At 44.4% G+C, this 26,651-nt stretch overlaps 1 protein-coding gene and 1 long non-coding RNA gene across 2 annotated transcripts; one reads left to right on the top strand and one right to left on the bottom strand.

The window, feature by feature from the left end:
- Nucleotides 1-1,189: 1,189 nt before the first annotated feature.
- Nucleotides 1,190-24,184, bottom strand: irs4b (insulin receptor substrate 4b). The gene is made up of 3 exons (XM_023422696.2): nt 23,967-24,184; nt 18,166-23,090; nt 1,190-4,934 (listed from the first exon to the last, which is right to left on the bottom strand). The coding sequence occupies exons 2-3, from the start codon at nt 22,415-22,417 to the stop codon at nt 4,930-4,932; spliced, it is 4,257 nt and encodes a 1,418-aa protein (XP_023278464.1). The 5' UTR covers nt 22,418-23,090; nt 23,967-24,184; the 3' UTR covers nt 1,190-4,929.
- On the top strand, nt 5,524-7,450 carry LOC147818174 (uncharacterized). Its single transcript, XR_015438248.1, has 2 exons — nt 5,524-6,314; nt 6,478-7,450. It is a non-coding gene; the product is annotated as an uncharacterized LOC147818174 (long non-coding RNA).
- Nucleotides 24,185-26,651: the final 2,467 nt, after the last annotated feature.

Here is a 26,651-nt window from a genome sequence, read left to right as displayed (position 1 = left end):
ATATACATACACACACATATATATATATATATATATATATATATTACGTAAGTCTAATTTCTTTCTCGTTTCTCCACCCCTAACAAGAAAAACTCATAACAGCTGATTTTCAACATCAGAATCGGTAACATTGAGGACAGTTTTGAGGTTGAATTGTTGCCAAAATAAACACAGATTCTGTGCGAAGTCATTCAGATATGACAAAGAATTAAACAAGGGGGGGGGTGAGGGGTGAGGGAGGGTAAGGTTCAACATGAAGGCAAATCAGACATATATCCAGAACGACATATATCTTTTTTTTTCTTCTTTTTTTTTTTTTAAATTATGCTTCAAATAAATTAAGGGGGATTCTTCCCAAAAAATCCTCCCAAAATCTAGCTCTACCTTTTTTTTTTTAAATTTTCTATTTTTTTTTTTGCTATAGCGTTAAAAACCCGAAACAACACGTCGCTGTAGCAGAAGTACACAAAACATTTCCCAAACATAACAAACAAAAAAGTTTCTCTCTTGTCTCGGGCCGCTGCAGCCTAAACGTTGTTATATTTCATTCTTTGTTCGTTCAAAAAGGAAGGAGGGAGTGGGGGGGGGGGGGGGGGGATGAAAATATCTCAAATTGTTCATAATGTACACATAACATACGTCACAGGCTTAAAATCTTGAAACAGCATTTTGTGGATATTCACTTTTAAATCAGACCATTTAAAACATGGATCTGCCCGGGGGGGGGGTTAGCTTAATTATCTGAAGGGGGATGTGGGGGGGGGTATAAAAGGGGGTTTTTCTCCAGTTCTGATCTCCTCTATTTGTGTCACTACCGTCTAACCCTTCCGACACAACGAATACCTCTTCTGAAGGCGCCTTTCTCTTTTCTTTTTGGCTCCGTCCTCACTGGAATTTAGAAATAAATAAATTAAAAGAAAAAGGGAGATAAGATGGAGGGAGACGGTGAGGAGGTTTCAGAAAATTTGCTTTTACTCGTGGGCGGAGGTTTGTCTTGTCCAGGGGGTTTCTGTGATTACGAGAAACTGCTACATGTTGGTCAATGGGTCAGTAGTCACGGTGATGGATGAACCGAAACGCCCCGATACAGTAAACTCCGACCATCTGGTGATTCGAGCCAAGATTCGTCCATTAAATGATCGGCGGGTAATTAATTGTAATCGATTAATCGTTTATCGAGCAGAAAAACTTTTTATCTTCTCAAAGTGAGAATCTGCCGGTTCATCATTGTACACTGAATATCTCTGGGGGTGGGACTGTGGGTCGCTGTTGGCTTCCTGGCACCGTTGAACGATTAACTCATCAACCGTAGGGATAATCAACAGATTAATCGATCCTACGTGTGAATGGAAGTCGCTGCACTGAAATCATCTTGTAAATAGCTTCGTTTGGTTCACATGCTACAATATATCAAGATACAAAATAAAAGTGTTAAATGTGAAATATTTGTTTCGCAGTCTGGTAAAATATCTTTCAACAAGATTTTAAGTGAAACTTTCGAAGCCCCTGAAGTCCAGGAAGATTTTGTTTAATCTTGTGCAAATATTTTATTTTATTTAGTTTTGTTTTGACAGCTGATTTGTAACTGCTGCTTTAAGTCACAACAAAAACTCAGGTGTAGTTTTGCAAGTAGTGAATCTTTATGTCTTCAGAGTCTGGACAGTTTTGAGTTTATGTTCACTTATCTTTGTTAAAGCGACTACAGCCCGAGAACCTGCATCACACAGCAGTGATGATTTTTAGTGCCAATTTTTCCACTAAGACGAACTTAAAATGTTTAGATGGTCAGAAACGGTAACTGAGAATTTGGTTCAACCAGATGTGCGGAGTTTCGCTGCATCTGTGGAGTCCAGTCCAACTTCCGACGAGAGCCTGCGCGTGCTGCTCTCCAAACGGGTTAAACCAGGTCTTAACTATTATTTAAAGATACCTCCGCTCCAATCCTTCCACTCCCTCCCTGCTCAGCCTCCCTGCTGTGCAGGACGCTGCAAGGACGACAATGATGCGTCCCACACAAAGGCGCAGCGAGAGTGACAAGCCTTTATCCGTCCAAACAAATTAAAAACAACAAAAAAAGAGTGGGCTGATTTTTAAAAAAAAGAAAAGAAAAGAAAAAAAAAATCAGAAACAGGGTGAAGATAGCATCAGATGAGTGAATACTGAACAAAACATTGAAATTCTGTGGGCCTACGTTAGCTGTCAGTCTGTGTGTTAAGCACATTTCTCTCTATGGGAACAGTGGTGTGGGTAATAGTCATGGGAGAGTAGCGAGAGTAGAAATGCTAAATATGGGCGTTTCAGTCTGTTAAACTGTGAGAGGGAAGAGGCAGCAAGCTCCGGCTAAGACTGACTGATGTGGGTGTTCGCTGTCTGTCCAAATGTCTCTGTGTGTGTGTGTGTGTGAGTGTGTGTGTGTGTGTGTGTGTGTATGTGTGTGTGTGTGTGTGAGGTTGTAACAGGGCAAGTATGTCCAGCGCGCTGCACCTGGGGCTGGAGCTCAGGTTACTGGAAACGTCTTTACGTCACACAGAGGCAATGACGAACACCCCAGCATGCATATGTGTGTGTGTGTGTGTGTGTGTGTGTGTGTGTGTGTGTGTGTGTGTGTGTGTGTGTGTGTGTGTGAGCGAAAAAATCCCGGACGTCATCAAGAGCCGCTGACTAAGAGCCGAACGAAACGGGGACACAGGCCTCGCCTAAATAAGGCTGCATGACTACTCCGTGTGTGCGTATGCGTTGGAAGCCGCCACATGACTATGACATGTGTTTTCATGATGTACAAGTGTGCATGTGTGCGTGCGTGTGCATGTGTGTGTGCGTGCGTATGTGTGTGTGTGTATGCCACTGCCTCCAAAGTACAGTATACGGTTCACTTGCAGAGATTTCATATGTGCATTAGCTTGTGTTTGCATCCCAGTGTCAACGTCTGTACTTTGTGCTTTTACCTTTCACAGCGTTCTGTGTGTCTGTGTGTGTGTGTGTGTGTGTGTGTGTGTGTGTGTGTGTGTGTGTGTATAGACGCCACTCTCCCACTATAACCTGAACTGTGCTACGGACCGTATGAGGTAAAACTGAAAATGTAAAACAAACCGAACACCTGCTTCGGTTCACTCAACAGCTCCTTGTGCAAAAAAACTGAATGAGATGAACCGAGCGGCGGCGGCGGCGGCAGGGCGGGAAAACCACTTCTTCTATCCACCGGCCACAGCAGCTGAGTTTCATAAACCTCATAAACCTTCCCTTTTTTTTTTTTTTAAAGGAATAGTTCTGCATTTCAGGAGAGACGCTTATTTGCTGTTCTGCAGAGTCTGCAGCCAGCAGCTGGTTAGCTTAGCTTAGCATAAAGAGTAGCAATGGGGATAACAGCTGGCCTGGATCTGTCCAAAGCTCACTAATTAAACATTATATGTCATTCGTTGCTGTGCAGGAGCTGAAGTTTTATAGAGGGACGGGTGGTGACAAGGCTTCAGGAAATAGTCCCGTTCATAACTCCCTGTAAAAATTTGTCGATTTAATTTTTTGAACGGATTAAACAAACAAGATTAAAAGTGTTGTCACATTTGGACAGAGCCAGGCGATTTCCTCACTCCTAGCTTTTGTGCTACGCTAAGCTAACCGGCTAATGGCTGCAGCTTCATATTTACCGTACAGATACAATCAATCTTCTCTCGGCAACTGGGCAAATAAACTTATTTCCTTAAAATACTGAACTATTCCTTTAAACCTCGAGTTGGTTTTCTGCACGGTGGCTTGTAAAAGGAGACAGAATTAAAAGTGAAAACAGACAAAACTTTCCAGCATTCAATTGGTGGCTGACATCATTCCCCCGCCCTGCTCGAGTACCATCTGTGTCATGATAGCAAACAAAAAGAAATGTCGCTGGAGAATTTGTACCTACTGCAACAAATAAATAACACGTGCTACACAATATGAGGAAGAGTAATGCTTGAAGGTTTTTTTTTTCCCCCATTGAATCAGTACACTATTACTGGCGCAGTGCCGCAGCTCTGCTCCCCAGCTGTGTTGTAGAACTGGCCCCGCTGAGGCGATGGGTGCTAATCGTGTCACTGATCGTGCGAACGCCATGGAAACCGGTGATCCAAAAAGGCTGCTGGTACCTGATGCGGAGAAGTACGGGAACAAGCACGGTACTTGTGCAATGCCGCTTGTTGACTCTGAAGCTAATATGGATCCAGCTGTGAGCTTGTATCACTGGGGGGGGGGGGGGGGGGGAGGGATCCATTCAAGAAAAAATATACATTTTCTACCACAACTTTGTCCACAATGTAATAACTGTACGGTACCGTATTGAGGATGGATTATGCATGGGGTAAAAAAAAAAAAAAGTATATTAATAAAAAGATAAAAATTAATATTTAACATAAAAGTTTCCAAGTCTGTACCATAATGCCTTTGCTTCGTATTCCAGCCTCCCTTTTTTGTTTTTTAATACCGTATGGAGAAGTAGAACAGTCTGATAATAAGACTATCTACGGTTCTGTTGACGCCCCCTCAGTCAAAGTCCACTGACCGCTGTCTGCTGAATAAGTCTTTTGAACACGAGGGAGTGGGGGGAGCAGCGCACACTGGCAGCATCGATTGTGAGGAAGGGGGGGAAATTATTATTATTTTTTTTTAAACAAAACAGGACAAGATATGTATATAAAACGCAAGAAAAATAAAAGATGAAATACACTTTAAAAAAAAAACAAAAAACTGCAAGCATTTTTGTCATCTGTTGTGATGTTGTTGTTTGTTTTCTGCGTCCAGAAGGGAGCGGCTTCTCAGTCTGGGTGAAGGTCAGAGGTCACCGGCGCGGGAGGCCAAAGGTCACAGGCAGAGTCAAGTGCCCCGAGCAGAGAGATGAGGAGGAGGAGGATGATGAAGAGGAGGAGGAGGAGGAGGGTGGGGAACCTCTGTCGTCCTCGCTCAGTCTGGGAGAGAGAGAGAGAGAGAGAGGTTGTACGTGAGTAAATAAACAATAAAGATCAAGTAAGAGTAACTATAAGATGGCAGCACATCATTTGAACATATTATTCAAATCACTTACAAACAATAAATTCACTAATAATCATAATAAAAGCCAAAATACAGTTATATAAAATGCCAGAAAAAAAACATCAAATACAGCTGGGCAGGAAATGGAGGATTTACTGCTTTGAATGTTGACTCTGTTGATGACACGACACGGAGCACATCTTGACTTGAGTTGAATTAAACTAAAATATTATCAGATGTGTTTGTGCTGCAACAAAAAAAAAAAAGTCGACCTCGGCCACCTGAGGGTGGAGGAGCTGCGACGCCCGCCGCACCCCTAGCTTTACAGGCACCCACAGAACGTGTGTCTTTGCTGTTTGTTCTTTTATCAGGAATAATTCGACAACAGGATCATGTTATCAAGTCATTTATTCCTCCATTTTCTTCTCCACTCTTCTCTGGTAATGTAAAATAAAAAAGCTCAAATGACAGAAAACTAATCAGCAACGATTTTTTACTTAAATATTCAGCAGTTTTAGCTTCTAAACTTCGGCACTTTTCTGCTTTTTCTTCATCTTATGTGACAGTAAAGGTGTTTGGGCTTTGGGAGACTTTAGGTTGGACAAAAAACAATCATGGGAATAATCGACAGATTCATCGTTAATGAAAAATAATCACAAGCTACAGTTGTTATAAATAGGAAGCTTTCATAGGAGTGACAGCTACTGTGGCCGATGGAAAAAAAAACTGTTGTTTTCTATTTGCCTGATGTGACCCACACACACACACACACACACACACACACACACACACACACACACACACACACACACACACACACAGCAGCTGGAATGTGGCTGCTCCGCTGACAGTGGTTTTGGACTGACAATATTAGTTGTTTTTGGACATTTTGAAGCCTAGTGGTGCTGACTAATTTTGACTGGAATCTGTCTGGCTTTGGGCTCGGCCTTTCAAACACGGCGGAAACCTCACTTCAGCCAACTCTGGGGGTTGTCTGAAGGGTTACAAGGTCCTCCGTGGGCCGAGCGGATTGTGAAACCTTATAAAAAGCCCACTGTTTCATCACAGAAATCAGGAAAGGGAGGTTTTTTTCCCCCCACCTGACAGCGGTGTTTGGGTCGACTGAGAAACCACCAGCTACACTGGTAAATGAACTGCCACTAAAGTCCTTTTTTCTTAAAGGTTTATTTCACACAGCAATGATATGAAAAGTGGGTGAAGTTGTGGAATCGAGCTGCAGTTCCCTGGCAGCAACAAACGCCTGTAATCACGGGGAAATCTAATCGTGTTTTGGCTTTTGCACAACAGTTACTGAGGTATGTTCGCTGTGTCAGAGCTTTTCAAAGACGCAGCACAGATGTAAGACATCTCTGACCGAGTGGGCGGCTTGGCTCAAACTACTCGTAAAAAAAAAAACTGTTTGTCTGGTAAATAAGTGAGCGTGGCCGGTGAACTTTGGATTCTGCTTGCTTCCTGCAGACAACACATGAAGTTTGTCTCCTGCCTTGCTATCATGGCCGGGCCCCGGGCTGTCAGGTTGGCTGTTTTGGTGCGGCCCGGCGGCCCCGAATGACCCTGGCGATGGCCGCCGTCCAGCTGGGTTATTCCACTGAGAGCAAGGCTTTGTCTGACACAACAATGTGAGCAGCACGCCACAATACAGATGCTTTGACAGGGGGCACTGCTGGAATGCTGCTCCTCTGTTTGTCACAGGGATAGAGGGATAGATGAACGGACGGACTGATAGAAAGACGGGAGCGCGCGAGGAGGAGAAGTTAACGCTGCACGGACTCGGCGCAGCCTAAACACAATCTGCTGCTCCGACCAAAGAAAAAACACCAAGCACCGCTCGTCTGCCGCCGACACTCAAAGTAAACTTCAGTGGCGGTTAGACAGTAACAACGTGTCACCGTGAGTGACCAGAAACGGAGACAGACATCGACTAATTACAGACTGAGAAAACCACAACCTGGACGTTGACACTGGTGGACACAGACAAAACCTGGCAACCGAGAGTAAACAGGTTCATTTCTGCCAAAAACAAGAGGCAGAGGCAGAACAACACGTCCCGCTACGGCTGAAACGAAGCGTTATTATTATTCTGCTGATTGTTTTCCAGACTGATTAACTGTTTCATCTCCAACACATCAGAATTCAGTGAAACATACACATCCCTATTTCTCAATGAAATGTCTTGTTCTGTACGAGCAACAATTCAAAACTCGGATGTATTAAATTTACAACATTAAGATGAGGAAAGTAAATTCTCCCTTTTGAGAAGTTTGTCAATTTTAACTTAAACAAGTCAAAACCAAGCGTCATATCTGAATTCAGCCTGGTGTTTCAGCTGGTTTCTTTTCTATCTTTGTCTGTTTGCTCCTCTCCTCCTCTCTGCACTCACACATACAGTAATGTAATACAGCCGAACTCCCAATAAAGCTGTTCCTATTTACATGTTTTTTCTTCTTCTGTTGTCAGACAACAGAAGAAGTATGAAGTATTGACTGAAACGTGGCCCGTTGAAGCTACACGTTAACTTCCAAGACATTTCCAAGCTGCTGTTCTGCTGCTAAAAAATCCTGATTTTCATTTGTGGAAGACCAACGACCAATGGGGAAACACCAACAATGTGCTTTTGGACCAATGGTGTAACCTGATCACTCACTCAGTCAGTCAGCGACATTCAGTCGACTGTCATTCGACTGTCATTCGACTAATCAACTAATAGTTGAAGGTCTACTTCCTGCTTCAGTGCAGCCTGGACGAAGACAGAAAAACCCAAGTTCTTCACCAAACTAAAAGTCAAACACCAAGAGATCAACACACTCTCCAACATAAAATTCAATATTTACCTGAGGAAAAAGTGACATTTGCTGCCAAAGGAGCAAAATGTGTCAGAGCAGAAAAGAAGCAGAACAACATAAGAAACTATTTATATCATCTGATCATATACATATTGGCAACACACACACACACACACACACACACACACACACACACACACACACACACACACACACACACACAAGGACATGAGAAGTGATCTTGGCTTGGAAAAGCATGGTGTCTGTATAGTGTGCAGTGATGTATCATGTGCAAGGTGTATGTAGTGTATAAATATATATATATATACACACATATATATATATATACATATACATATATATTGTGGGAATGTTCAAACCAGTCGTCTTTGTTTTTCTTACATCCTGAATCATTACACTGTAAACAACAAGCTTCAGCAAAACTGTGCTTAATTATGGTCACGACAACAACAACGGACTTGAATTTCAATTTGTGTGTGTGTGTGTGTGTGTGTGTGTGTGTGTGTGTGTGTGTGTGTGTGTGTGTGTGTGAGGCCGATTGAGCCAGCCGTGGAGGGAGGGAGGGGGAGAGAGAGTCTGAGGTCTCTGGGTTTCTCTGCAGTCCATGCGTGGACTTTGATCAAAACAACGCTCTTAGGACACAGGCCCGACTGACCTGAACTGACCCCAGTTAAACACACACACAAACACACTCGCCACAAAATCGGGTTATAAAAACACCATTTGCCAAACACCTGCATTAGCTAACAGCTTGTTGTGTCATTGCAACACAGGCAGGTGTTCAGAGCCGTGACCGTCTCTCTCTCTCTCTCTCTCTCTCTCTCTCTGGTTCAACCTGCCCTCCCCGACCCGCTGCCCATCTCTCTCTCTCTCTCTCTCTCTTCTCTCTCTCTCTCTCTGTCCCTAAACCCCATTCACCCAGCTGGGACAACAGATGAAAGGCATCGTGGGAGTGAACAGCGAGCGTAACGCGTTGACCTGACACGGGCCGGTGTGACAGCTGGGGCGACGGCCTTTTAAGTGCATATCGAGGAACTCCAATTCGATCTGGCGCCTCGAAAACCTCTCGATTTCCTCCTCAAAGATACGGATCGCCATTTAAAAACAGTTTTCAGCTTCTTCTTTTTTTTCTTAACCACAGATTCTAGGTTTGAGTTCACTAGAGCAGTAGTTGGGTGGGGGACTTGTTTTGGTATTTTTCCTTTACGCCCTGAAAAGTGGAAAAATATTTGTGTGAAAAGCTGAACCCTGATCAGGACAGGTCCAGATAGGAATGAAAATCTACTCAGAGACAAATCATCACATTTCGCTCTGTAACAATAAATGTAACAAACATTTTTATAAAAAGACGAATTCATCTCTTTTTCCAGACCGTTGAATCGCTGCCCTCGTCTCATGTTTTTTCCAGTGATTCAAACGGCTCTGATGTTTCCAATGTTGGAAAAACATTCAATCAGAGCTTTATAGACGGGATAAAGAATGAAGAAGTCATCTTCCTGCGTCAGAGCCAAAAAAAAAAGCTATAAAAGATGGTCACAAAATTGGCAGCAAGCGTGGACGAGACTGAATCAGCTACACAGGTTGTTGCAAGATGAGTCGCATAAATAATAATGAAAAGTTAACTCGCATCTGTGTCAGTGAAAATTACTTTGATGGGACGACAAACATTAACACGACGTGAGGCTGAATACTGAAGGAAAAGAGCAGGACGGGTCAATTATCAGGCTAATATATTAAATGTCATTAGTTTTTGAAATGTCAGTGATAAATAAAGAGTTCCAATATGATAAAAAAGGAACAAAAAACTTGAATTAATTCGTTTTAAATACATTTACAAGGTTCACTAATGTCATTTTTGTGTTCATTTATATATTTCATCTTATTTTGAAAAAGTTTTATCAAATTTTAGACTTTTATTCATATATTTTTCTTAATTTACTGCATAACCACCATTAAGTTAGTTACATTTACTGTTTTCCTATTTTAAGAAATTTATAATTTTCTTAAAATTTCATCAAAACAATTAGACTTTTTGTAAATATCAGTGATCACTTTCAGGGTTTTCAAGATGTAGACAACTTTGAAAAAAGTTGAGACTAAAACTCAAATGAAAAATTCCTGCTAAAATAAAACTTTGAAGAAACTCTTCATTTGACGTCCATAACTTTATCTGATTATCTCAAAGTTGTCAATGAAGCGGGAAAAGCTCGGACACATCTGACATTTATTCTCAACCCCCAGATTTACTGCAGCGTGTCAAGTTTTCAATTTGTTTTGTTCAAACTGTGGATGTCAAAAGGTCACCAAGAGCCCGGAGATGACTGCAACTGAAAAGACGAACAAAGGTGTGTGTGTGTGTGTGTGTGTGTGTGTGTGTTAAAGGTAAAATGCTCGACACACACACACAGTCGCCCTCAGAAACATGTTTGCGCACACACACATTCGGACTTTGTCTAATAAACTTATCTCACATCACATTCCAGTAAGTCGAGGGGTCCTCTAGTAAAACCCTGCTTTATCATTACCGTGTGTCTGAGGGTGAGGCAGCGAGACACAGACGAAAAAGCCACAAATAAAAGAAGAAGAAGAAGAAGAAGGAGAAGAAGGAGAAGAAGAAGAAGGAGAAGGAGAAGAAGGAGAAGAAGAAGAAGAAGAAGAAGGAGAAGGAGAAGAAGAAGAAGAAGGAGACGTAGAGAAGAAATGGGAGCTTCTGCAACAGGAGCTTCACTGATTGAGTAATGCTCAGGACCACCTATGAAATCTACACTTGCAGTAACTGAAAACCCACGGGACGGCGAGACCACATAGCTGACTGTGTTTAAGGCCCATTTATTTCCGATGAGACACAACGTTTCCCTTTGAGTAAGCACCGCAGGAAGGTACACGCACAGCTCTTTGGTCTTGTGGAGCTCAATCACTGCCTGTGACTCAAAATCTCTCTCTGTTTAAAAAGAAAAGAAAAGCTCCTTTCTATTCTCTTCAACTCATGATTATTTTCATTAACGATTAGCCCGTTCATAATGGCTTCCTCGATTAATCACTTTCTTGTTTGGGCTAGAGAATCCTGAGTCCGAGATTACAGCTTCAAATGTCTTTATGTGTTTGATAAACACTCTAAAACCCAAACACATTCAGTTTACAGTGATATAAAACGCAAAAAAAAAAACAGGTGATGTTAATTTTCTGTCCATCCAGGGGTCGCAACCTCAACCGTCAGTAACAAACTCCCACTAATCCCTTCTTCACAGAAGTTACCGAACACCCTAAACTTCCTTGGAAAGTTGAAAACTGATCACAAAGAGCTCAAAACCTGAAATTTAAAACTCTGGGAAATACCTCCTTAAAAATTCTGCAATAATCCAAAGAATCCATTGACCAATGGGAGCCTTGCCGGCGCCGAACACGCCCCAAGGTTAGGGGTTCAATTCTCTGTTTAGCTCAACGGACACCGACGCTGCCGGGGTTTATAGATTCCCATGCTTCTCAGTGCGGGCCACCCATGCTAACAGCACATTTACCACGTCAGTGGCAAGAATTAAGGCGCTCATCGAACGGCACGGGTTATTTTAAGATTATTTATTTGCTAAACGGACACTGAAATGGGCATTGCAGGCAAAAGCTCAGCCTCTTGGGGGCTTTCAGAGAGCCACAAATACTCTCCTGTGACGGTCAGAATGCCCTGCTCAAAATCAAAAATTGCTTTGTGTGCATGCACGAGGGTTAATAATTCTAACATCTGTGGGCGTACATATCTGGCTATTTAAGAGAGAGAGGGACCTCTATATGCAACACACACACACACACACACACACACGCACGCAGAGCAGAAAGGGGGGTCCTGTTACGAGCAGCGCATGCCTCCGATCATCCCATAAATTCATGTCAGTCTGGAAATAGACCTGTAAATATAGAAGGGCCTGGTCACGGAGGTGGGAACGAGAGAGAGGAATGGGCAGCCTCGTACCGTCTTCACTCTCTGCCTGATAACCCTGCCTCACACTCTGCCTAACCCTTTACCACCTCATATCCACTTGGCCGGGCCCCGGGGGGGTGGGGGTGGGGGGGGGTTCCCACCGCTGTCAAAAAAACCTCCTTCCTCCTGCACAGTTTAACTCCACAACTTCCTCTCCTGACCCAGGTGACATCCACCCGACCAGAAGAGTCTTAGGCTGCGTTCACACTACTACGTTTTAGTTCTAAAAACACCTCTTTTGTTGAAGTTTTCCCATCCGCTAAAAACTTTTGTGACTTTTGGAAACGCTACTGACCTTGCTGTCTTTGTTAGCGGCTGCTGTGCAGTTAAATTCTGCATTTTAACACTACACTACAGCTGCCTTTGTTGGTCCTTGTTCGTTGTATTTTCCGCAGCTAACCAACAGCAGAGTAGACGATCTGCTTCCTGTTTACGCCGGCACATGCCTGCCCAGTGTAGGTGAACGGCCATGAGATTATCAGGTGCAGTCGTATGGACTAAAACGCTTGTTTTTGTCTTCAAACACTGTTTTAAAATGAAAACATCACAGTAACATCTTCCTCCTGTTTCGATTACTTTCATTATCAATAAATCTACTAATTACTTTCTTGATTAAATCATTTGGGTCTACAAATTGTAGATGTGACATCTTCAAATTGCTTGTTTTCTTTGAGTTTACACTGATTTGAAGCAGAGAAAAACAGCAAATTTTCACTTTCCAAAAGCTGGAAACAGTTTATGGAATCTTGGCTAAAAAAAAATGTATTGATCATCAGTATTGTTGATGATTAGTTTTCTTTTGAACGACTAATCCTTTCAGCAAGTAGGAGTATAAGAGCAACTCAAGTATACATGCTTTAACAAGGTGTTTTATCCATAGTTTGGACACATTAAAAGCTACAGATAGTGGTATTCTGCTCCGTGGCCAAATGTTTGTGTCAGAGGCGTTTACAATACGGGAAACCTCTTCTATCACTTCAGCACAAAACATGTCCGCGGGCGCAGGGAAAGTCTGAGAGGGTGCTCTGGCATCGACGCAAGAAGCTCTGCACAAACACAACACAGAGCAGACATCAGCGTCTGAGTCACTGACTAGTCACTGTCTCTATGATAAGAAAAGCCTGCTGCAGACAGACATTACACACACACACACACCATAAATGTGCATCTACATAGAGACGTGGCGCCTTTCCAAACTGTTACTCACACTTTCTCAGCTGGATTCTTTCAAAACGAGTGAAAACAGAGAAATCCCGAAATTAAAAACTTTTTTTTTAAAAAACTTTTTCCCCTCCCAAATTCGCCTGGTGAAAGGGAACGACCACCTGTAGCTCAGCAAACAGCCGAATGTCTTTGTTCCTGCAAATATCTGATTCTATTAATGATCGCAGCTGGACTGAAACGAGCGATTACATTGTTATAGTCAGTTACATTTAATCTCTCAATCGCTTGTTCTGAGTGTAAGGAAATCATTTTGAGAAGCAGGAAAGGCAATAATGATCATCATGTTTCCTTTTTTAAAATGATTTAAATGTCTAATCACTTATCACATGTATTGACTGATTTTCTGTTGACGGTTCAACTTCTTCCAACTCATGGCCCATTTAAAAATCCCACCTCATAACAATGTAGAGGCCAAATAATGCGCACATATTATTTTAACGATAACGATGGAACATTGATGACTGAAGCAGGAGAAACATCATTTAACTTTAAAACATTACTGCTATGGACTAATCGATTAATCAATTTGTTTCAGCCATTCATTACAGAAACACTCATGAAAATCCCTTCAATTCTGCATCGTAACAGTAAAGAAATTCATCAGTATACAACATTTAAGGGTCAGCGTAAATGTTAGCAGTTAGCAGTTAGCAGCGGTCCCAAGCTGAACAGAAAAATAAGGAAATAAATCGCATTCACAACACTAATAAATACTGTTAATTAACATGCTGAACCTTTAGAGCTAAAACAATTAGTCAATATGATGGAAAGAAAATTAATCAGCAGCTTTGACGATAACTGACTCATTATTCCAGTCGATTTTTAAGCAAAAATCCCAGTTTCAGTTTCAAATGTGAACATTTGCTGCTTTTACTTACTTTTCATGTGAGTGAACTGAATATATTTGGGTTTTGCACAGCTGGACGGATAAAACAAGGACTCTGAATACACCAGTTTGGGGTTTTTGAAAGTGCAATAAAGCATTTTTCAGTACGTTATGACCATTTATAGACAATAAAACTCATCGATTAATCACAGAAATAGTGAAAACAATCATTCGCTGCAGCCCTTAAATCTACACTAATGTTTCGAAGATGAAGAATGAACTGTCAGCCTCAATGCAAAGGTGATTCTCGCCAAGTGCTCATATTATTTGTACATATATTCCCCTTGTTTTTCCAGTTTTAGGAGGTGAGGTAATTTCCCGAACGCCAGCTGATGTAAACACACCCAATTCAAGCTTTATTTAATATTTATTTCCAGAGCAACGCTTCATCCCAAACTTTCCTTGACAGCTGGACAGAAAAAAGCTCATCTCAACCTCCCTCCCTCCTCCAGGTCAAGGATCCAGGTGTGCCTCTATCAGTTCAACACCGCAGCTGAGAGGAAGTTGCATTCCTGAGTGATGATGATGCGTTTCCTCTCGGCCCCGCTGTGTGCCTTGACATGCCGCCCAGCCACCGCCGCCGCCGCAATTACAGCGCCACATCAAAGGCTGCCTGCCATGACTCAGAGCGTGCAAAGACACACACACACACGCCTACACACCTCGATGCAGAGCGAAGACCGTAAACACACAGCGACACACGCTGAGCACGCACAGGCTGATCATGCTCCCACAGTCCGTGTGTGTGTGTGTGTGTGTGTGTGTGTGTGTGTGTGAGAGAGTATAGGTATGAATCAACATTTCTGAACGTTACCTTGAACTGCATGAACCTCACACACACATATACACACACACACACGCACTGAAATGCTTAATGAACCTGCTGGCAGCGGCTGAAAACAAAAGTACACACAGACAGACGGACAAACACACACAATAGGATGTGCTTGAGCGCTTTGAGTGTCAGTTGATCTCCTGTGCTAGCAGGCACAGATTCAGCACTGTAGATTTAAAACACACACACACACACACACATATACACAAGCTCTTTCATCTCCGTTCAGCGCCACGATAAACAAATGAGTCAGTCGGCGCTCGCAGAGAATCCTGACTCATGCTCATGCACGCACACACACACACGCACGCACGCACGCACGCACGCACACGCAGCGAGAAAAGAGACGATTCAGGGAGGAAGCGAGGGGAAGGGAGGCGAGGAGCGAATCTAAGACAGAACGAGTGGGTGAAAGGGAGAAGGAGATGATGAAAGAGGAAGTGAAAGACTGAAAACGGAGTCAAAACATCCTCTCTTCATCCCCTTGATCCTCGCACACGCCGTCTGCGACAGCGACTGCAGACCTAACCTCAGCGCTACGAGTCTCAATATCCCCTTTTCTCTCGTGCACACACACACACTCACATCTTCCTGTAGCCCATGCCTCAACATCACCATGTACAAACACCATCACTGCCTTTAACACCGTCTTATCTTATATTATTACTGCAGGAAGTAAAGCACGTTAATGAACGATGAAGAGATGGCGAGCTAAAGCTAGTGCTGGGAGATGACTCAATATTATTGTGAGTCAACTTTAAGTGCAGTCACATCATGAAGATCCTCCCCGACGTCCAAATTCATGATTCAGAGCTAAATGTGTCTAAGTTTTAATTTATGTTTTACACATGTAAAGTTCAGAGTTCAGTTCAGTCTCAGTGACACTGGAGGTGAAATTATTGGTCCAATAATCGATTGGTTGACGGACAGAAAATGAAGATGCAACTGTGCTGATGACAGATTAACTGTCCGACTCAGTTTGGGTTTTGGTTGGTTGGTTGGTTAAAACACAAAATTTAAAAAGGTTTTTGGTAAATTAAAACAAACATTTCTCTCTTTTTTTTTTTTTTTAAATTTAAAAAGGATAAATTGCAGCAAAACAATCTATTTAAGGCTGCAATGATTATTTTCATTATTGATTAATCTGCCAATGATTTTCTCTTAATCATTTACTCTCTTTGAATGGCATTCACAGTTTCTCAGAGCCCAGTGTGACGTCTTTATGCTTCTTAGCAAAAGCAAAGCAGAAATTTGTGATATTTCAGAAGCTGCAGCCGGAGATATTTGGCACTTTTTCGATCGAAACAATTAATTGATTATCAAAACAGCGGCTCGTACGTTTTGTTTAACCATTTAAATCTCCTAATTGTTGCAGCTCTAAATCAATCTAATTTTGTGACAATGATTTCAACCAAACCAACCATCAACTCAGAATCTTATTGTGAATATTAATACAGAAATGACTGTGTTCAGATATATACATATCTATAATGCTAAAACAATTAGCTCATTATTCAATTCGATAATATACAGAGAAACTTTGTGACTAATTAATAGTTGATTAATTGTTTAGCTAATTAAGTAAAAAAGCTACAAAATAAGTTTAAGCTCTCAAACTTTTGTGTTCTGACTGTTGACCAAAACAATGGATGGTCATTTGTCATTATCTTAGATATTTTAGACACTATGCATTTAATAAATAATAATAATAAACAAAGACTTTTTTTAAAACACTACGAAAAGTTTTAAGGCAGGAACTAACAACCTCTAGAATCCAGAGCACAACATAAGTAGATAAAGTAAAATTACTTTGATGTAACACACACACCTAAAACCTCACAATGCTGCAGATTCAACTCAGTAGAAGTTCTTGAACTTATAGAGTTTTAATGTTACAAAGAAAGTTTCCTTTGAAGTGTTTTTTTTTTTTTGCTGATGCAGATTTCGTTTGTTTGACAGAGGTGCTAATGATTTTTGAAACACCACACAACTTTCCAAAAGTTTCTGACTGACGCTGCACAAGTTCAGGCAGCGACTGCTGTAAATCACAACTACAAAGCAGCTACAGAAGTGAGCTACTCAGTCTGGAATACAAGTTAGAGATGTTTGTGTCAGCGCTAACATGTATCTGATAATCAACTAGCATCAGACGCTTAAAACATTAAACACACTTTGCAATGTGTCATTGGACAAAATTGGGGAAACGGGAAAACTAAATAAGCACAGGTGGTCACAATCCAAACTAAACTAGCGCTGACTTAAGGACTGTTAACTGATTTTTAAGTTCTTATATTAAAGAAAATGTATCTGCAATTTGCTGCTCATCACATGTGACAACAAATCAAATCTTTTTGGGTTTTGGACTGTTTGGGAAAGTGATTTTTTTTTTTTTTTTTTTTTAAGTTTAAACACGCCAATGAATTACCTGAGAAAATGATCTGCTGTTCAATCAAGAATGAGTGGAAGCCCTACAAACTACGGCATCAAGAAGAGGAACACTGCTGCCAGGTTACTGCAGTGTAAGGCGTTTCATGGTGTTTTGCCATCATACTAGCTGCTCCTGCTGGCGCCGGATTCTTCCATGTTTGGTATAAATAACCGTATTTTCTTTTTCAAAGGTGTACAAAAGTGTCTCAAGTGACAGCCTCACAGCAGAGAAAAAAAAAGATGTTTAAACACACAAACACCCACACATAAGCACACTCTGCCTACAGTACATGCTGACACAAAGAAAACAGGCGGCACATGCTCAGACAGGCACACAGAGACACCACCAGCTACAAAGACGGGAAGTCAGGGCCTTTTTTGGGTGATTCAGTCCACACTTGACCTCAGATAAACCTCCGTTCATTCAGCAAGCTAATCGTCTACCAGTCTGCTGGCACACACAACACACACACACACAACACACACACACAGACCTCAAGATGAACCGCATATTGGTGCCACTTCCTGTACCAGCACTGTTATAGCTGAGACTTCAGCTCCCTGGACAGATGCCTTCAAAAGACAACGGCTGGCTGCTCAACACGCCTGAACGCAGCCTTGTCAAGATCACAGAGACTTGATCCAAAATAGATTCACTAGAGGAGGTGCAAATTGATATAATGTGACTAATAATAGCACGCAGCACTTAGGGTTATTTTGGATTTCAGTGAGGAAAAAATATCCTTCACACTTTTTTTTTTTCGCTTCTACTCCTCACACATGAAAGCTCGTTCTCATGCACACACACACACACACACACACACAGACGCACACACACACACAAAGCTACAAAATGTTTTTCCATACGCTGGCTGCCGATGTCAAAAGATTTTCCTGCCAAATATGATTATGAGAGTAGAACAGAGGCTTTCAACAACAGCTGTCAGAGCAGGGAAACAAAACTTAGCATCACTGAGACACACTGGTGTCAACTCACCCTTGGTTGTTGCGGTGACTCCATCAGATTTGGTGAAGTCGATACTGGCATAGGCGCCGTTCTCCGGCAGAGGCACCGTCCCCACCGTTGCTGCCGCCGCCGCCAAGCTCCCATTGCTGCTACCGGCTCCCGACGTCATGGCTCCCATATTACTCCCGTCCTCCCTCAGCTCCAAGGCAATGTAGTTCAGTCCGTTCTGGTAGCCCACCGACATGTTCCTGCACATTCTACCGGCCCCGGCCCCCGAGGAGGAGGATGCTGAGGTCCCGGCGGCAGCGCTCATTTCCATGGCTCTGACTGGAGCGTGGTGAGCCGGCGAGTCCCCTAGTCCCTCCACAGACATCCACACACTGTCGAAAGATGCTGAGCTGGCCCATCTGGAAGCCTGACCCTCTGATAGGTAAGACCCGTTGGGGGCTGCGGTGTTCGTAAGTGTTGGGTGGGCGGCTGAGGATGAGGGGCCGAGTCCTCCTGCAGAGGGAGTTGAATTAGTGGAGGAGGTGGAGGAGAATGTCTCCGAGCTGTGTCTCCTCCTGCCTTGGGGGTCAGCTCGAACCACCTTGGGCTCCAGCTGCTGTGTCGGTGCCCTACCTGGGCTCGACGGGGGGAGGGGAGGGGAGATGGATGAGGGGGAGGCAGAGGAAGCATGGCCGTAATGTCCCTCGATTACACAGAGATGCTGCAGCATGGCTGTGGGGCTCGTTTGCGTCCTCTCACCTCTGCTGAGGTTAAATGTCATGTCCGTGTAGTCGTCCCCCATCGACCTCCAGTGACCTCCGGCAGGGACTCCGGGGGAGGCCAGCACCCCGGGATTGCTAGCCAGGGGTCTGATGTAGCTGGGCGGGTTCCATGGGGCAACAAGGCTGGGCCTTGGTGACTGGTTCTTACCCAGACATCCAGCGCTGTCCTGCTGGTCTGCTTCTACCTCCACACTCATATAGTCCTGGTGAGATTGGGGCTGTGGAGGGGAGTGACGGTGGTCACTGGACCCCAGGGAAGGCGCTTCATCTTGGGCAGAGAGAGGGTAGGCGGGGGGCTGCTGTTGGTGGGGATAGTGATCTCCAAACTCAATGTTAATATATTCTCCGGGACTGGAAGGCCCTTCAGACGAGCTACCAGTGGCGGGGACTGAGGTTGAGGTGCCTGCAGACGCTGTGGAGGGCTCACTAACCCGCAGTGGACCGTGGAAACTCCTTCTGCCTAAAGGGAGGCGGTTCGGCCTCACGATGCGTCTGTCGGCCATTGCTGCGGTCGCATGATGAGCTCCATAAGGCGGGGGTGGATGAGATGGGGTGGAGGTGCTACTTCCTCCTCCAACCCTCCTCTCTGGTGTTGACAGGGACGCTGTGGCAACTGATGAATAGACTGGCTTGGCAGGAGAACTCATAGGAACATACTCCCCGTACTCTTTCTCATCCCTCTCTCTGGTGGGGGCTTTGTAGGAGCGAGGGAGCGAGAAATATGGGCTGTAAGACTTTGGGGTGCTCTCAGGTGTCCCAGGTGTATAATACCCACTGCTCCCTTCGTTTGAGAGCTTGCGCCCCGCACTGCTGCTGTACGACATGTCCATATATTCCCCGTTCTCAGGTCTCTCTGCTATACTGTCACTCCCACTGGCACCTGCCAAACTGGAGCTACTGTGGGGGCTGGGAGAGGCCTGCACCGGGGAGGGAGAGGTGCCGCTGCCCCCTGGGAGCATCATCATGTAACCGTGAGAGTCCGTGGAGGATTGAGGCTGGGGCTGGGGGTGGGGGTGGGCTGAACGGGCACCTAAAGCTGGACTGTGAAACTGCGGGGAATGGGAGACGTGGTGGGAGTAGGAGCTGGGTTGCATAGGCATGTAGTCGGGAGGGGTGTCCCGCGGTGACGCAGCCACGCCACACATCATGGGCATGTAGCCGCTGTCTTCCTTGGCAGAGGAGGAGGAGGAAGGAAGGGAAGGGCGCTCACCACCGGCCTCCGTCCGGGAGAGCGTGGAGGGACGGCTCTGCTGGCTGTGCTCGGAGCAGGAACTGTAGTCGGAACGGAGCGAGGAAGAGGAGGAGGACGGCCCGCCACGGAGAAGCCCACTGCCGAATGGTAACACCACATCTGACCCTTCGTCCAATGAAAAGTTGGTCTGGGTCATTTTCTGGTAAACTGCCACTCCAGAACCGCCGGTTGCACCCCCGGCGGGTCTGGAGAAAGAATGCGTCCTCCTCCTCAGCGACGATGATGAAAAGCGTTCGTCCTCCGTTGTTGACGTGCTCTCATCCCGTGGCGTGTCGCCTCCACTGTTGTTTCCAGACCCCCCGCTGGTGCCAAAGACCTCCCGGTTCCAGCCCATGGCCATGTAGTCATTTAGACAGTTCTCCTCTCTGATTGGTGGGGTGTTGCCCAGGGAGTCTGGTGTGTTACTCCGCACCCGGAAGTACCGGAAATCACCGGGGCTGGAGCCATATTCATCTGAAGAGTTGAAGCCGCCGTCAGACGGGGAGCCACATATTGAGGCGCTCGATGGGCGGGTGAGTGTGTCGGAGACGGAGCCGTGGCCGCTGCTGGAGGAGACGCTCACGGGACTGGTGGTGGAGGGGAAGTGGGAGACTGGGAGAGAGGCGGAGCGGGCGTGGTAGGTGGACGATGATCCCGGGATGGCTCTGACATAGCGCCCCCCGCCGCTAGTGCTAGTGCCAGCGTTTCCTGTGGCAACACCACTACCACTGCTGGCTCCGCCACCCTCCTGACGACCATGATGGGCCCGTGCTGAGTTAAGGTGAACCAGACTTCCTGTGGCGGAGCGGAACGGCCGGTTCATTGTTCCCTCACCCTCACTGGATGTACGGAAGCGATAACCACTTGCCCCAGAGCTCTTACTTGACGGCGGCGTACCAACAACCGACTCCGTTCTCGACCGCCTCTGCAGCCCAGTCTGACTTGGCGGCAGGTTGCCCAGGTGGCGGCGTGTCGTGATAAATGGCATGGGGTTGGAGCCCGACGATTGGCTCTTACTCCTGGGCCGAAACTCAGCAAAAGCTTTCAGGGCTTTCATCGTCTCCAGGATGGTCTCGTGCATGTTTTGGGCCACGACAGAATCATCCACCTGCATCCATATCTCCCCGGGCCCGATGGAGGAGGAGCGACCCACCTCAATGAAAAAGAAGCTTTCTGAATGTCCGCAGCGCCTGATATTCATCAACTGAAGGTTAACACAGGGGGTTTCAGAGTTCAACTTTACGAGGTGTATGGTTTTAGTAGAGAGGCATAGCCGGTAAACACCTGTGAGGTTTTTAGTTTGACCCAGTCCTTTAGGTTTCACATTCACCTGCCACACCTCTTTAAACACAGTACCAGGGGTGACGGTACCGTATCCATCATCTAAATCATCAGAATCCAAGTGCCCTTTTTTGCCCTCACTCATCAACTCACTGACAGCTACGTACCAGTCCTCTTGCTCCTGCTCGTTTTCAGCCACAATGGCAAAGTACTCGTCCTTAGTATAAAGAGCAATGAGGTGTTTGTTTTTGGAATCCGCCCTTTTGTTTACCGTGAAGCACTGGTAGAGGTAAATAACCCTTTTAGGGGGAGAAGGGGCGACCGCTCCGCCGCTGGCGACTGCCGCGGCAGCGGAGCGCAGGCTGTTCCTGAATTTCTTCTCGCTGTCGTAGTACTCCAGGCGGCTCGGCCCGAGGTGACTGGCCGCTCGGAGCACGAAAAACCTCTTGTGTCCGTGTTTTTGCTTTCTTAAATAGCCACATTTGCGTATATCGTCCACAACATCCGAGGTATTTGCGACGTTCACAGCCGCGTATACATGGCTGCTGCTGCTGCTGCTGCTGCTAGCGGCGGAGGAGGAAGCGGCGGGGTCCTCGGCCGTGTGTACCTGGCTGAGAGACGAGGAGGAGGCTTTCCTGCCGGGGGACTCTGCGATGTTTTCCCCGGAAAGATGCTGCTGTTGCTGCTGCTGCTGCTGCTGCTGCGGAGCCAGCTGGTAGTGATGGTGCTGCTGTTGATCCTTTGGCGGGTGATGGTGGCTGAGGTGGAGATGGTGGAGGTGGTTGGAGGGCGGTAAATGTTGATGGAAACGAGAGCCGCCTCCTCCTCCTCCTCCGCCGCCGCCGCCGCCGCCGATATTAATTAACGGGGAAGGGGGTTCCCCGACCGAGCCGTCTCCGTTTGCGGTGGCGGCCGCAGATTTCGTCCCCACGTCCCTCTGCTGCGTCTCCACCATCAACATCGCTGCCTTGCCTTCCTGGTAATTCGTGAAATTTGCCATCAGAGAGTACAATCAAAGGTCACTTTACTAGCAAGCTAATCCGAGTGGACCTAGACCCCATTCTTGTTTTGGGAGACGAGCTCCCGAGTCCGGCTAGGCCAGCTAACGTTGACTCGCACGGCTCAGATTTGCAATCCTCACAGACCGGCTTTGTTATTCCGCCAAAAAAAAACGAGCCCCTTTGCCTTTTCAGCGGCGAGGCGGGTATTCCGGTGCGGGCTCTTTTCACGAAATGAAGCCTACCGTGTGCAACATGACCATACTCAGCCGTGTTTCTATAATCGGGAGGATCCGGCTAGCTCGGTTAGCAATCCGCTCGCTTCTCCGCCTGTACACATCTCTACGGGCCAGAGCACAAACAACACATGACCCTCTGCGTCACCGACCAAACGGGAGGAACAAAGAGTCAAACGCGGGCTCCGATTGGTCTGTCATTTTAACTGACATCCGATGACAGGTGTCTGGACCAATCACACGCGGATATTAGTGCTTTGCGTCAATAGCTCTGACCAATCGCGCTACAAAGAGTTTTACTGAAGTTAAAAATAGGCGGTGACTTTGTAGGGCATATCTGGAGTCTGCCGTTAGGTCCTCCAGCAACTGTTTAGACGTAGAAAACCGTTCCCAGACCTGTAGACGAGCCGAAGAGCCGCCCAGAGTCTTCTCTCTGTCGCTGTGGGCAGACACAAGACACCGGTCAACTTTTATATTTTGGCTTTTTATTTTAGAGTTTATTATTAAACCTTATTCAAACCCAAAGGTACTTTTACACGAGCCATTACCCTGGCATCAAATCTCCTGTAATTTTTACTCTCAAAATGACTCATTCGGTGGTGGAAATACATTTATTCAAGTACAAATCAGAGGCACTTGTACTTAATATGAGGCTTTTCTATTTCCATTAAATGCTGTTTATACATGAATGCATCGGTAATACATAAGGATAACAATAACAATACAGTCTGCTTAATGAGTACTTTTATTTGGGGTATTATAAGTAACTTTTTAATAATATAATAATCTTTTTGTAAAGCACAATTCATTTAAAGAGATGCAATATAATGCGCTTCTCAAAAGATTAAAGATACACATAAAAAGGCATATGCAAAAAATTAGAACAAAATAAAAGGACACAAATAATAGAAGTGTTTAAAAAAAATAATAGTAAAAGAATAAAGTTAACAGTAAATATACAAACAATAACAAATAAAACTATAGGTTTGGTAAAATATAAAAGTTTGTAGGTAAAAGCACATTTGAAAAAGTTATTTTTTAGACATGTAAACAAGGTATTCTCAAATCTAATGTAACTACTTTCTTGCTGTACTTTACTCATCAACATTTTAAATTAGTTTTGCTCGTAATGCAGCATTTCAATGTAATCTACTCCTGGCCTCTCCAACAATGCATCATTTGTATAATCTTCTTAACATTGTGCATGTAAAATCTTGTTCTGCAAAGTAACTAGACACCATAATTTGTTAGATAAATACAGAAAAAACAGCATTTCTCTTTGAAATGATGTGCAAAATGAAAATACAAGAAGTACCTCAAAATTGTAAGTCGATGGGCATGCGCACTTTTTTCTTCTCAGCTCTTCATCAGACACTATATCCTGTTTTCTTCCCTGATAATTAACAAATCATTTCCACCTGCAGATAAAAGCCTGTTAAGTGTCCTCAAATCTTTTCCTTGAGGATACAAAGTGATGCTGGGAGCTCCCCACTCTCTGGACCTCTTGCCTGCAGGGCCTGAGGTTTACTAAAACACATTGCTGCTCCAGTCATGTGAGAACCCACTGGTGAGTTTGGGCACTGGCCAACTACAGTGTCAGCAAGGGTCAAGCCAGCTGGGGTGACCTCACACGGCCTACATCCTCTATGCCTAAAGCTTTGGCACAGGTGGTGGATTCAGATTGTTTCATCTGCCATCCACCACACCCCCTCTAATCTCTGAGAGTGATATTAAGTTGTTTTTTTTTGTTACATGTGGTACTAAACTCTTATTAAACGAGCATGCATGTCAAACAGCAGTGATTCAAGCCCCTGCTGTGTTTTCCACAAGAACCTAGCTTGAGTAATCGAGGAGGACTCCCCCCTTTGCTCTGGGGAGGTATCTGTGATCTTCCACGCTGCGGAGAATGCAACGCTCGGCTTTCCGAACCTCTACTACAGTTTGCATGCAACAATTTGCTGGACCTTTTTTCCCAAACACCTTTCAGTATCATGAGCAGGATCATGTGTAGTGCAGCTGGCCCCAGCGGGACTCATACCCTTATCTCTGGCAGAGTTTTACCCACGGAGCTATGCAGGACCACCTGTCTGTTTGTGCCTCTGAATCTGTCACTGGGAATGACAAAGACCTAAAAAGTAATTTACGGTCATTGTGAATACATTTCTGTCCATATATCCTGTATATTCTTAGGACTACTTACAATTATACAGACTTAAAGGAATACTCTTTAAGGTCAATATCAATTTGGCTGACAACTTTTAATCATAAAATCAGTTTAATCTTTCTACATTTTGTTCAGAAATTACCCAGGACTTGTGTAGCCTATCTTAGCACAAAGTTGGAAACCTTCGGCGCAGCCAGCCAAAATGTTTTTGTATCATCTTTTACACATATTAAACATTTTGATGCACTACATTTCATCGTTAAATATCATACTCCACTGTATTTACTGCAACTTTGTATGCAGGATTAAGAGTGGGGACCTCATCTTCATACATAGCTAGCTAGCTGGCTACATCCTTGACCAATAGCAACACAATAACGGACAGAAAAATATCCACAATTGTGAATAACATCTTCACAGCTGTGTAGTTTTTTGTGCGTAAGCCATTTTATAGAAATAACTCTTAAATTGCCACAGCTCTGCAGTTATATGCTACTTCAAAAACGTCAAGTTAAGTGCTACCTGCTACAACGAAAGCTCCAGTGTCGAATGAAAATTATATTTGCGGGATGAAAATGTGACTCACTGCCGTCTAATTAAAAGAAAAGTAAAACAAAAAACCTTCAATGAAATGGCAATTCAGTCTGATGATCAGGCTACATTAGCTTACAATGTGGAGCAACACAGATTTGTCCACGTTCACACCTCTAATGAAATCACAGGTAAATCTCAAATAAATTAGTTGCTTTTCATTTTAGAAGATGTAAGATGTAAATAAGACAAATTTAGAGTAGGTAGGTAAAAGGCATATTTTTTCTGTTTTGACAGGCTAGCTACATCTGCGCTAGCAAAGCTAATTATGTCCTTGGCTTATTTATCTTATGCAAACACATGGAAATGAAAAACAGGTGAATCTTTTCATGTAAAAAATAATGTTGGAATACTTTTTAAATCTTCCAAATCTAGGCACGAAATTGGCCTCTCTGCTAATTACTTAACATTAAAGGGTAAACTTTGTGAATTTAGCAAAGAATCAAAAGGCCCTTAACCCTCTTGTATTAGCTTGTTTCTCTTTCACACTCTTTAACCTCTTTAACCTCGTTACGGAAAAACCATACAGCATTGAGACAGCTGGAATACCAATCTCTCCAGTCGCTCTCGCAGTGACGGCCGACTACCAGTCGAGCCGACGGGCAACCCAACTCTTCCCCGGGGAAGTATCAGGTGCTTTTCAAAGGAAGCCCGGTTCTGCTAACCTCCGTCTGACATGACGCTGGTCGAACGTCACACCCTGCACTGTTCTTCTGCTAACTCTGCTTCTGTGAGAATTACTGAACTAATTTCACCTTTAAACTTTTACCCTGTTCCTCCCTTTTTTATTGGTATTAATGGAAGAAGCATTTCAGATTCTGCAGAAATCTGAAAGCCTGCCACTAAAATTCTTCAGAATATCAAATTCTGTTGATTTTCCTTAACCACATGTGTAACCCTCAGTTGCTTCCAGATAATAGGTGTGGTCAAGGCAAGTACTCAGCTTCTGAGTATAACAAGCTGCTTCCTGATAATTTCATGAGAATTCAGACACTGTCTGCAGCCATTTAGCTACAGAAGATGAGAGAACAAATGCTGTGCATGTAAGGATGTGTGTTTGCATGACTTAAAGTGTGTGCGTCAGTCCCAGAAACTAGTAGCCACTGTGTATGCTTAATGATGCAAATTTTTCTCTGTGTTTTCGCATCATTCATTTGGTTGATGTGCACCGGTGCTTTGGACAATGATTGACGTCAGTTGTCTGGGAGTTAATATGGATTGATTCTTCCATGCACAAACAGCCTG

Source organism: Seriola lalandi, unplaced genomic scaffold (genome assembly GCF_002814215.2).
Source record: "Seriola lalandi dorsalis isolate HSWRI2012SDOR001 ecotype SW California unplaced genomic scaffold, Sedor1 jcf7180002054684, whole genome shotgun sequence".
NCBI lineage: Eukaryota > Metazoa > Chordata > Actinopteri > Carangiformes > Carangidae > Seriola > Seriola lalandi.
Note: the sequence above shows the minus strand (reverse complement) of the source record. Positions and strands in the feature narration are given on the sequence as shown.

Coding starts and splice junctions, on each gene's coding strand:
- irs4b (XM_023422696.2), bottom strand. CDS start 22,417: ATGGCAAATTTCACGAATTACCAGGAAGGCAAGGCAGCGATGTTGATG.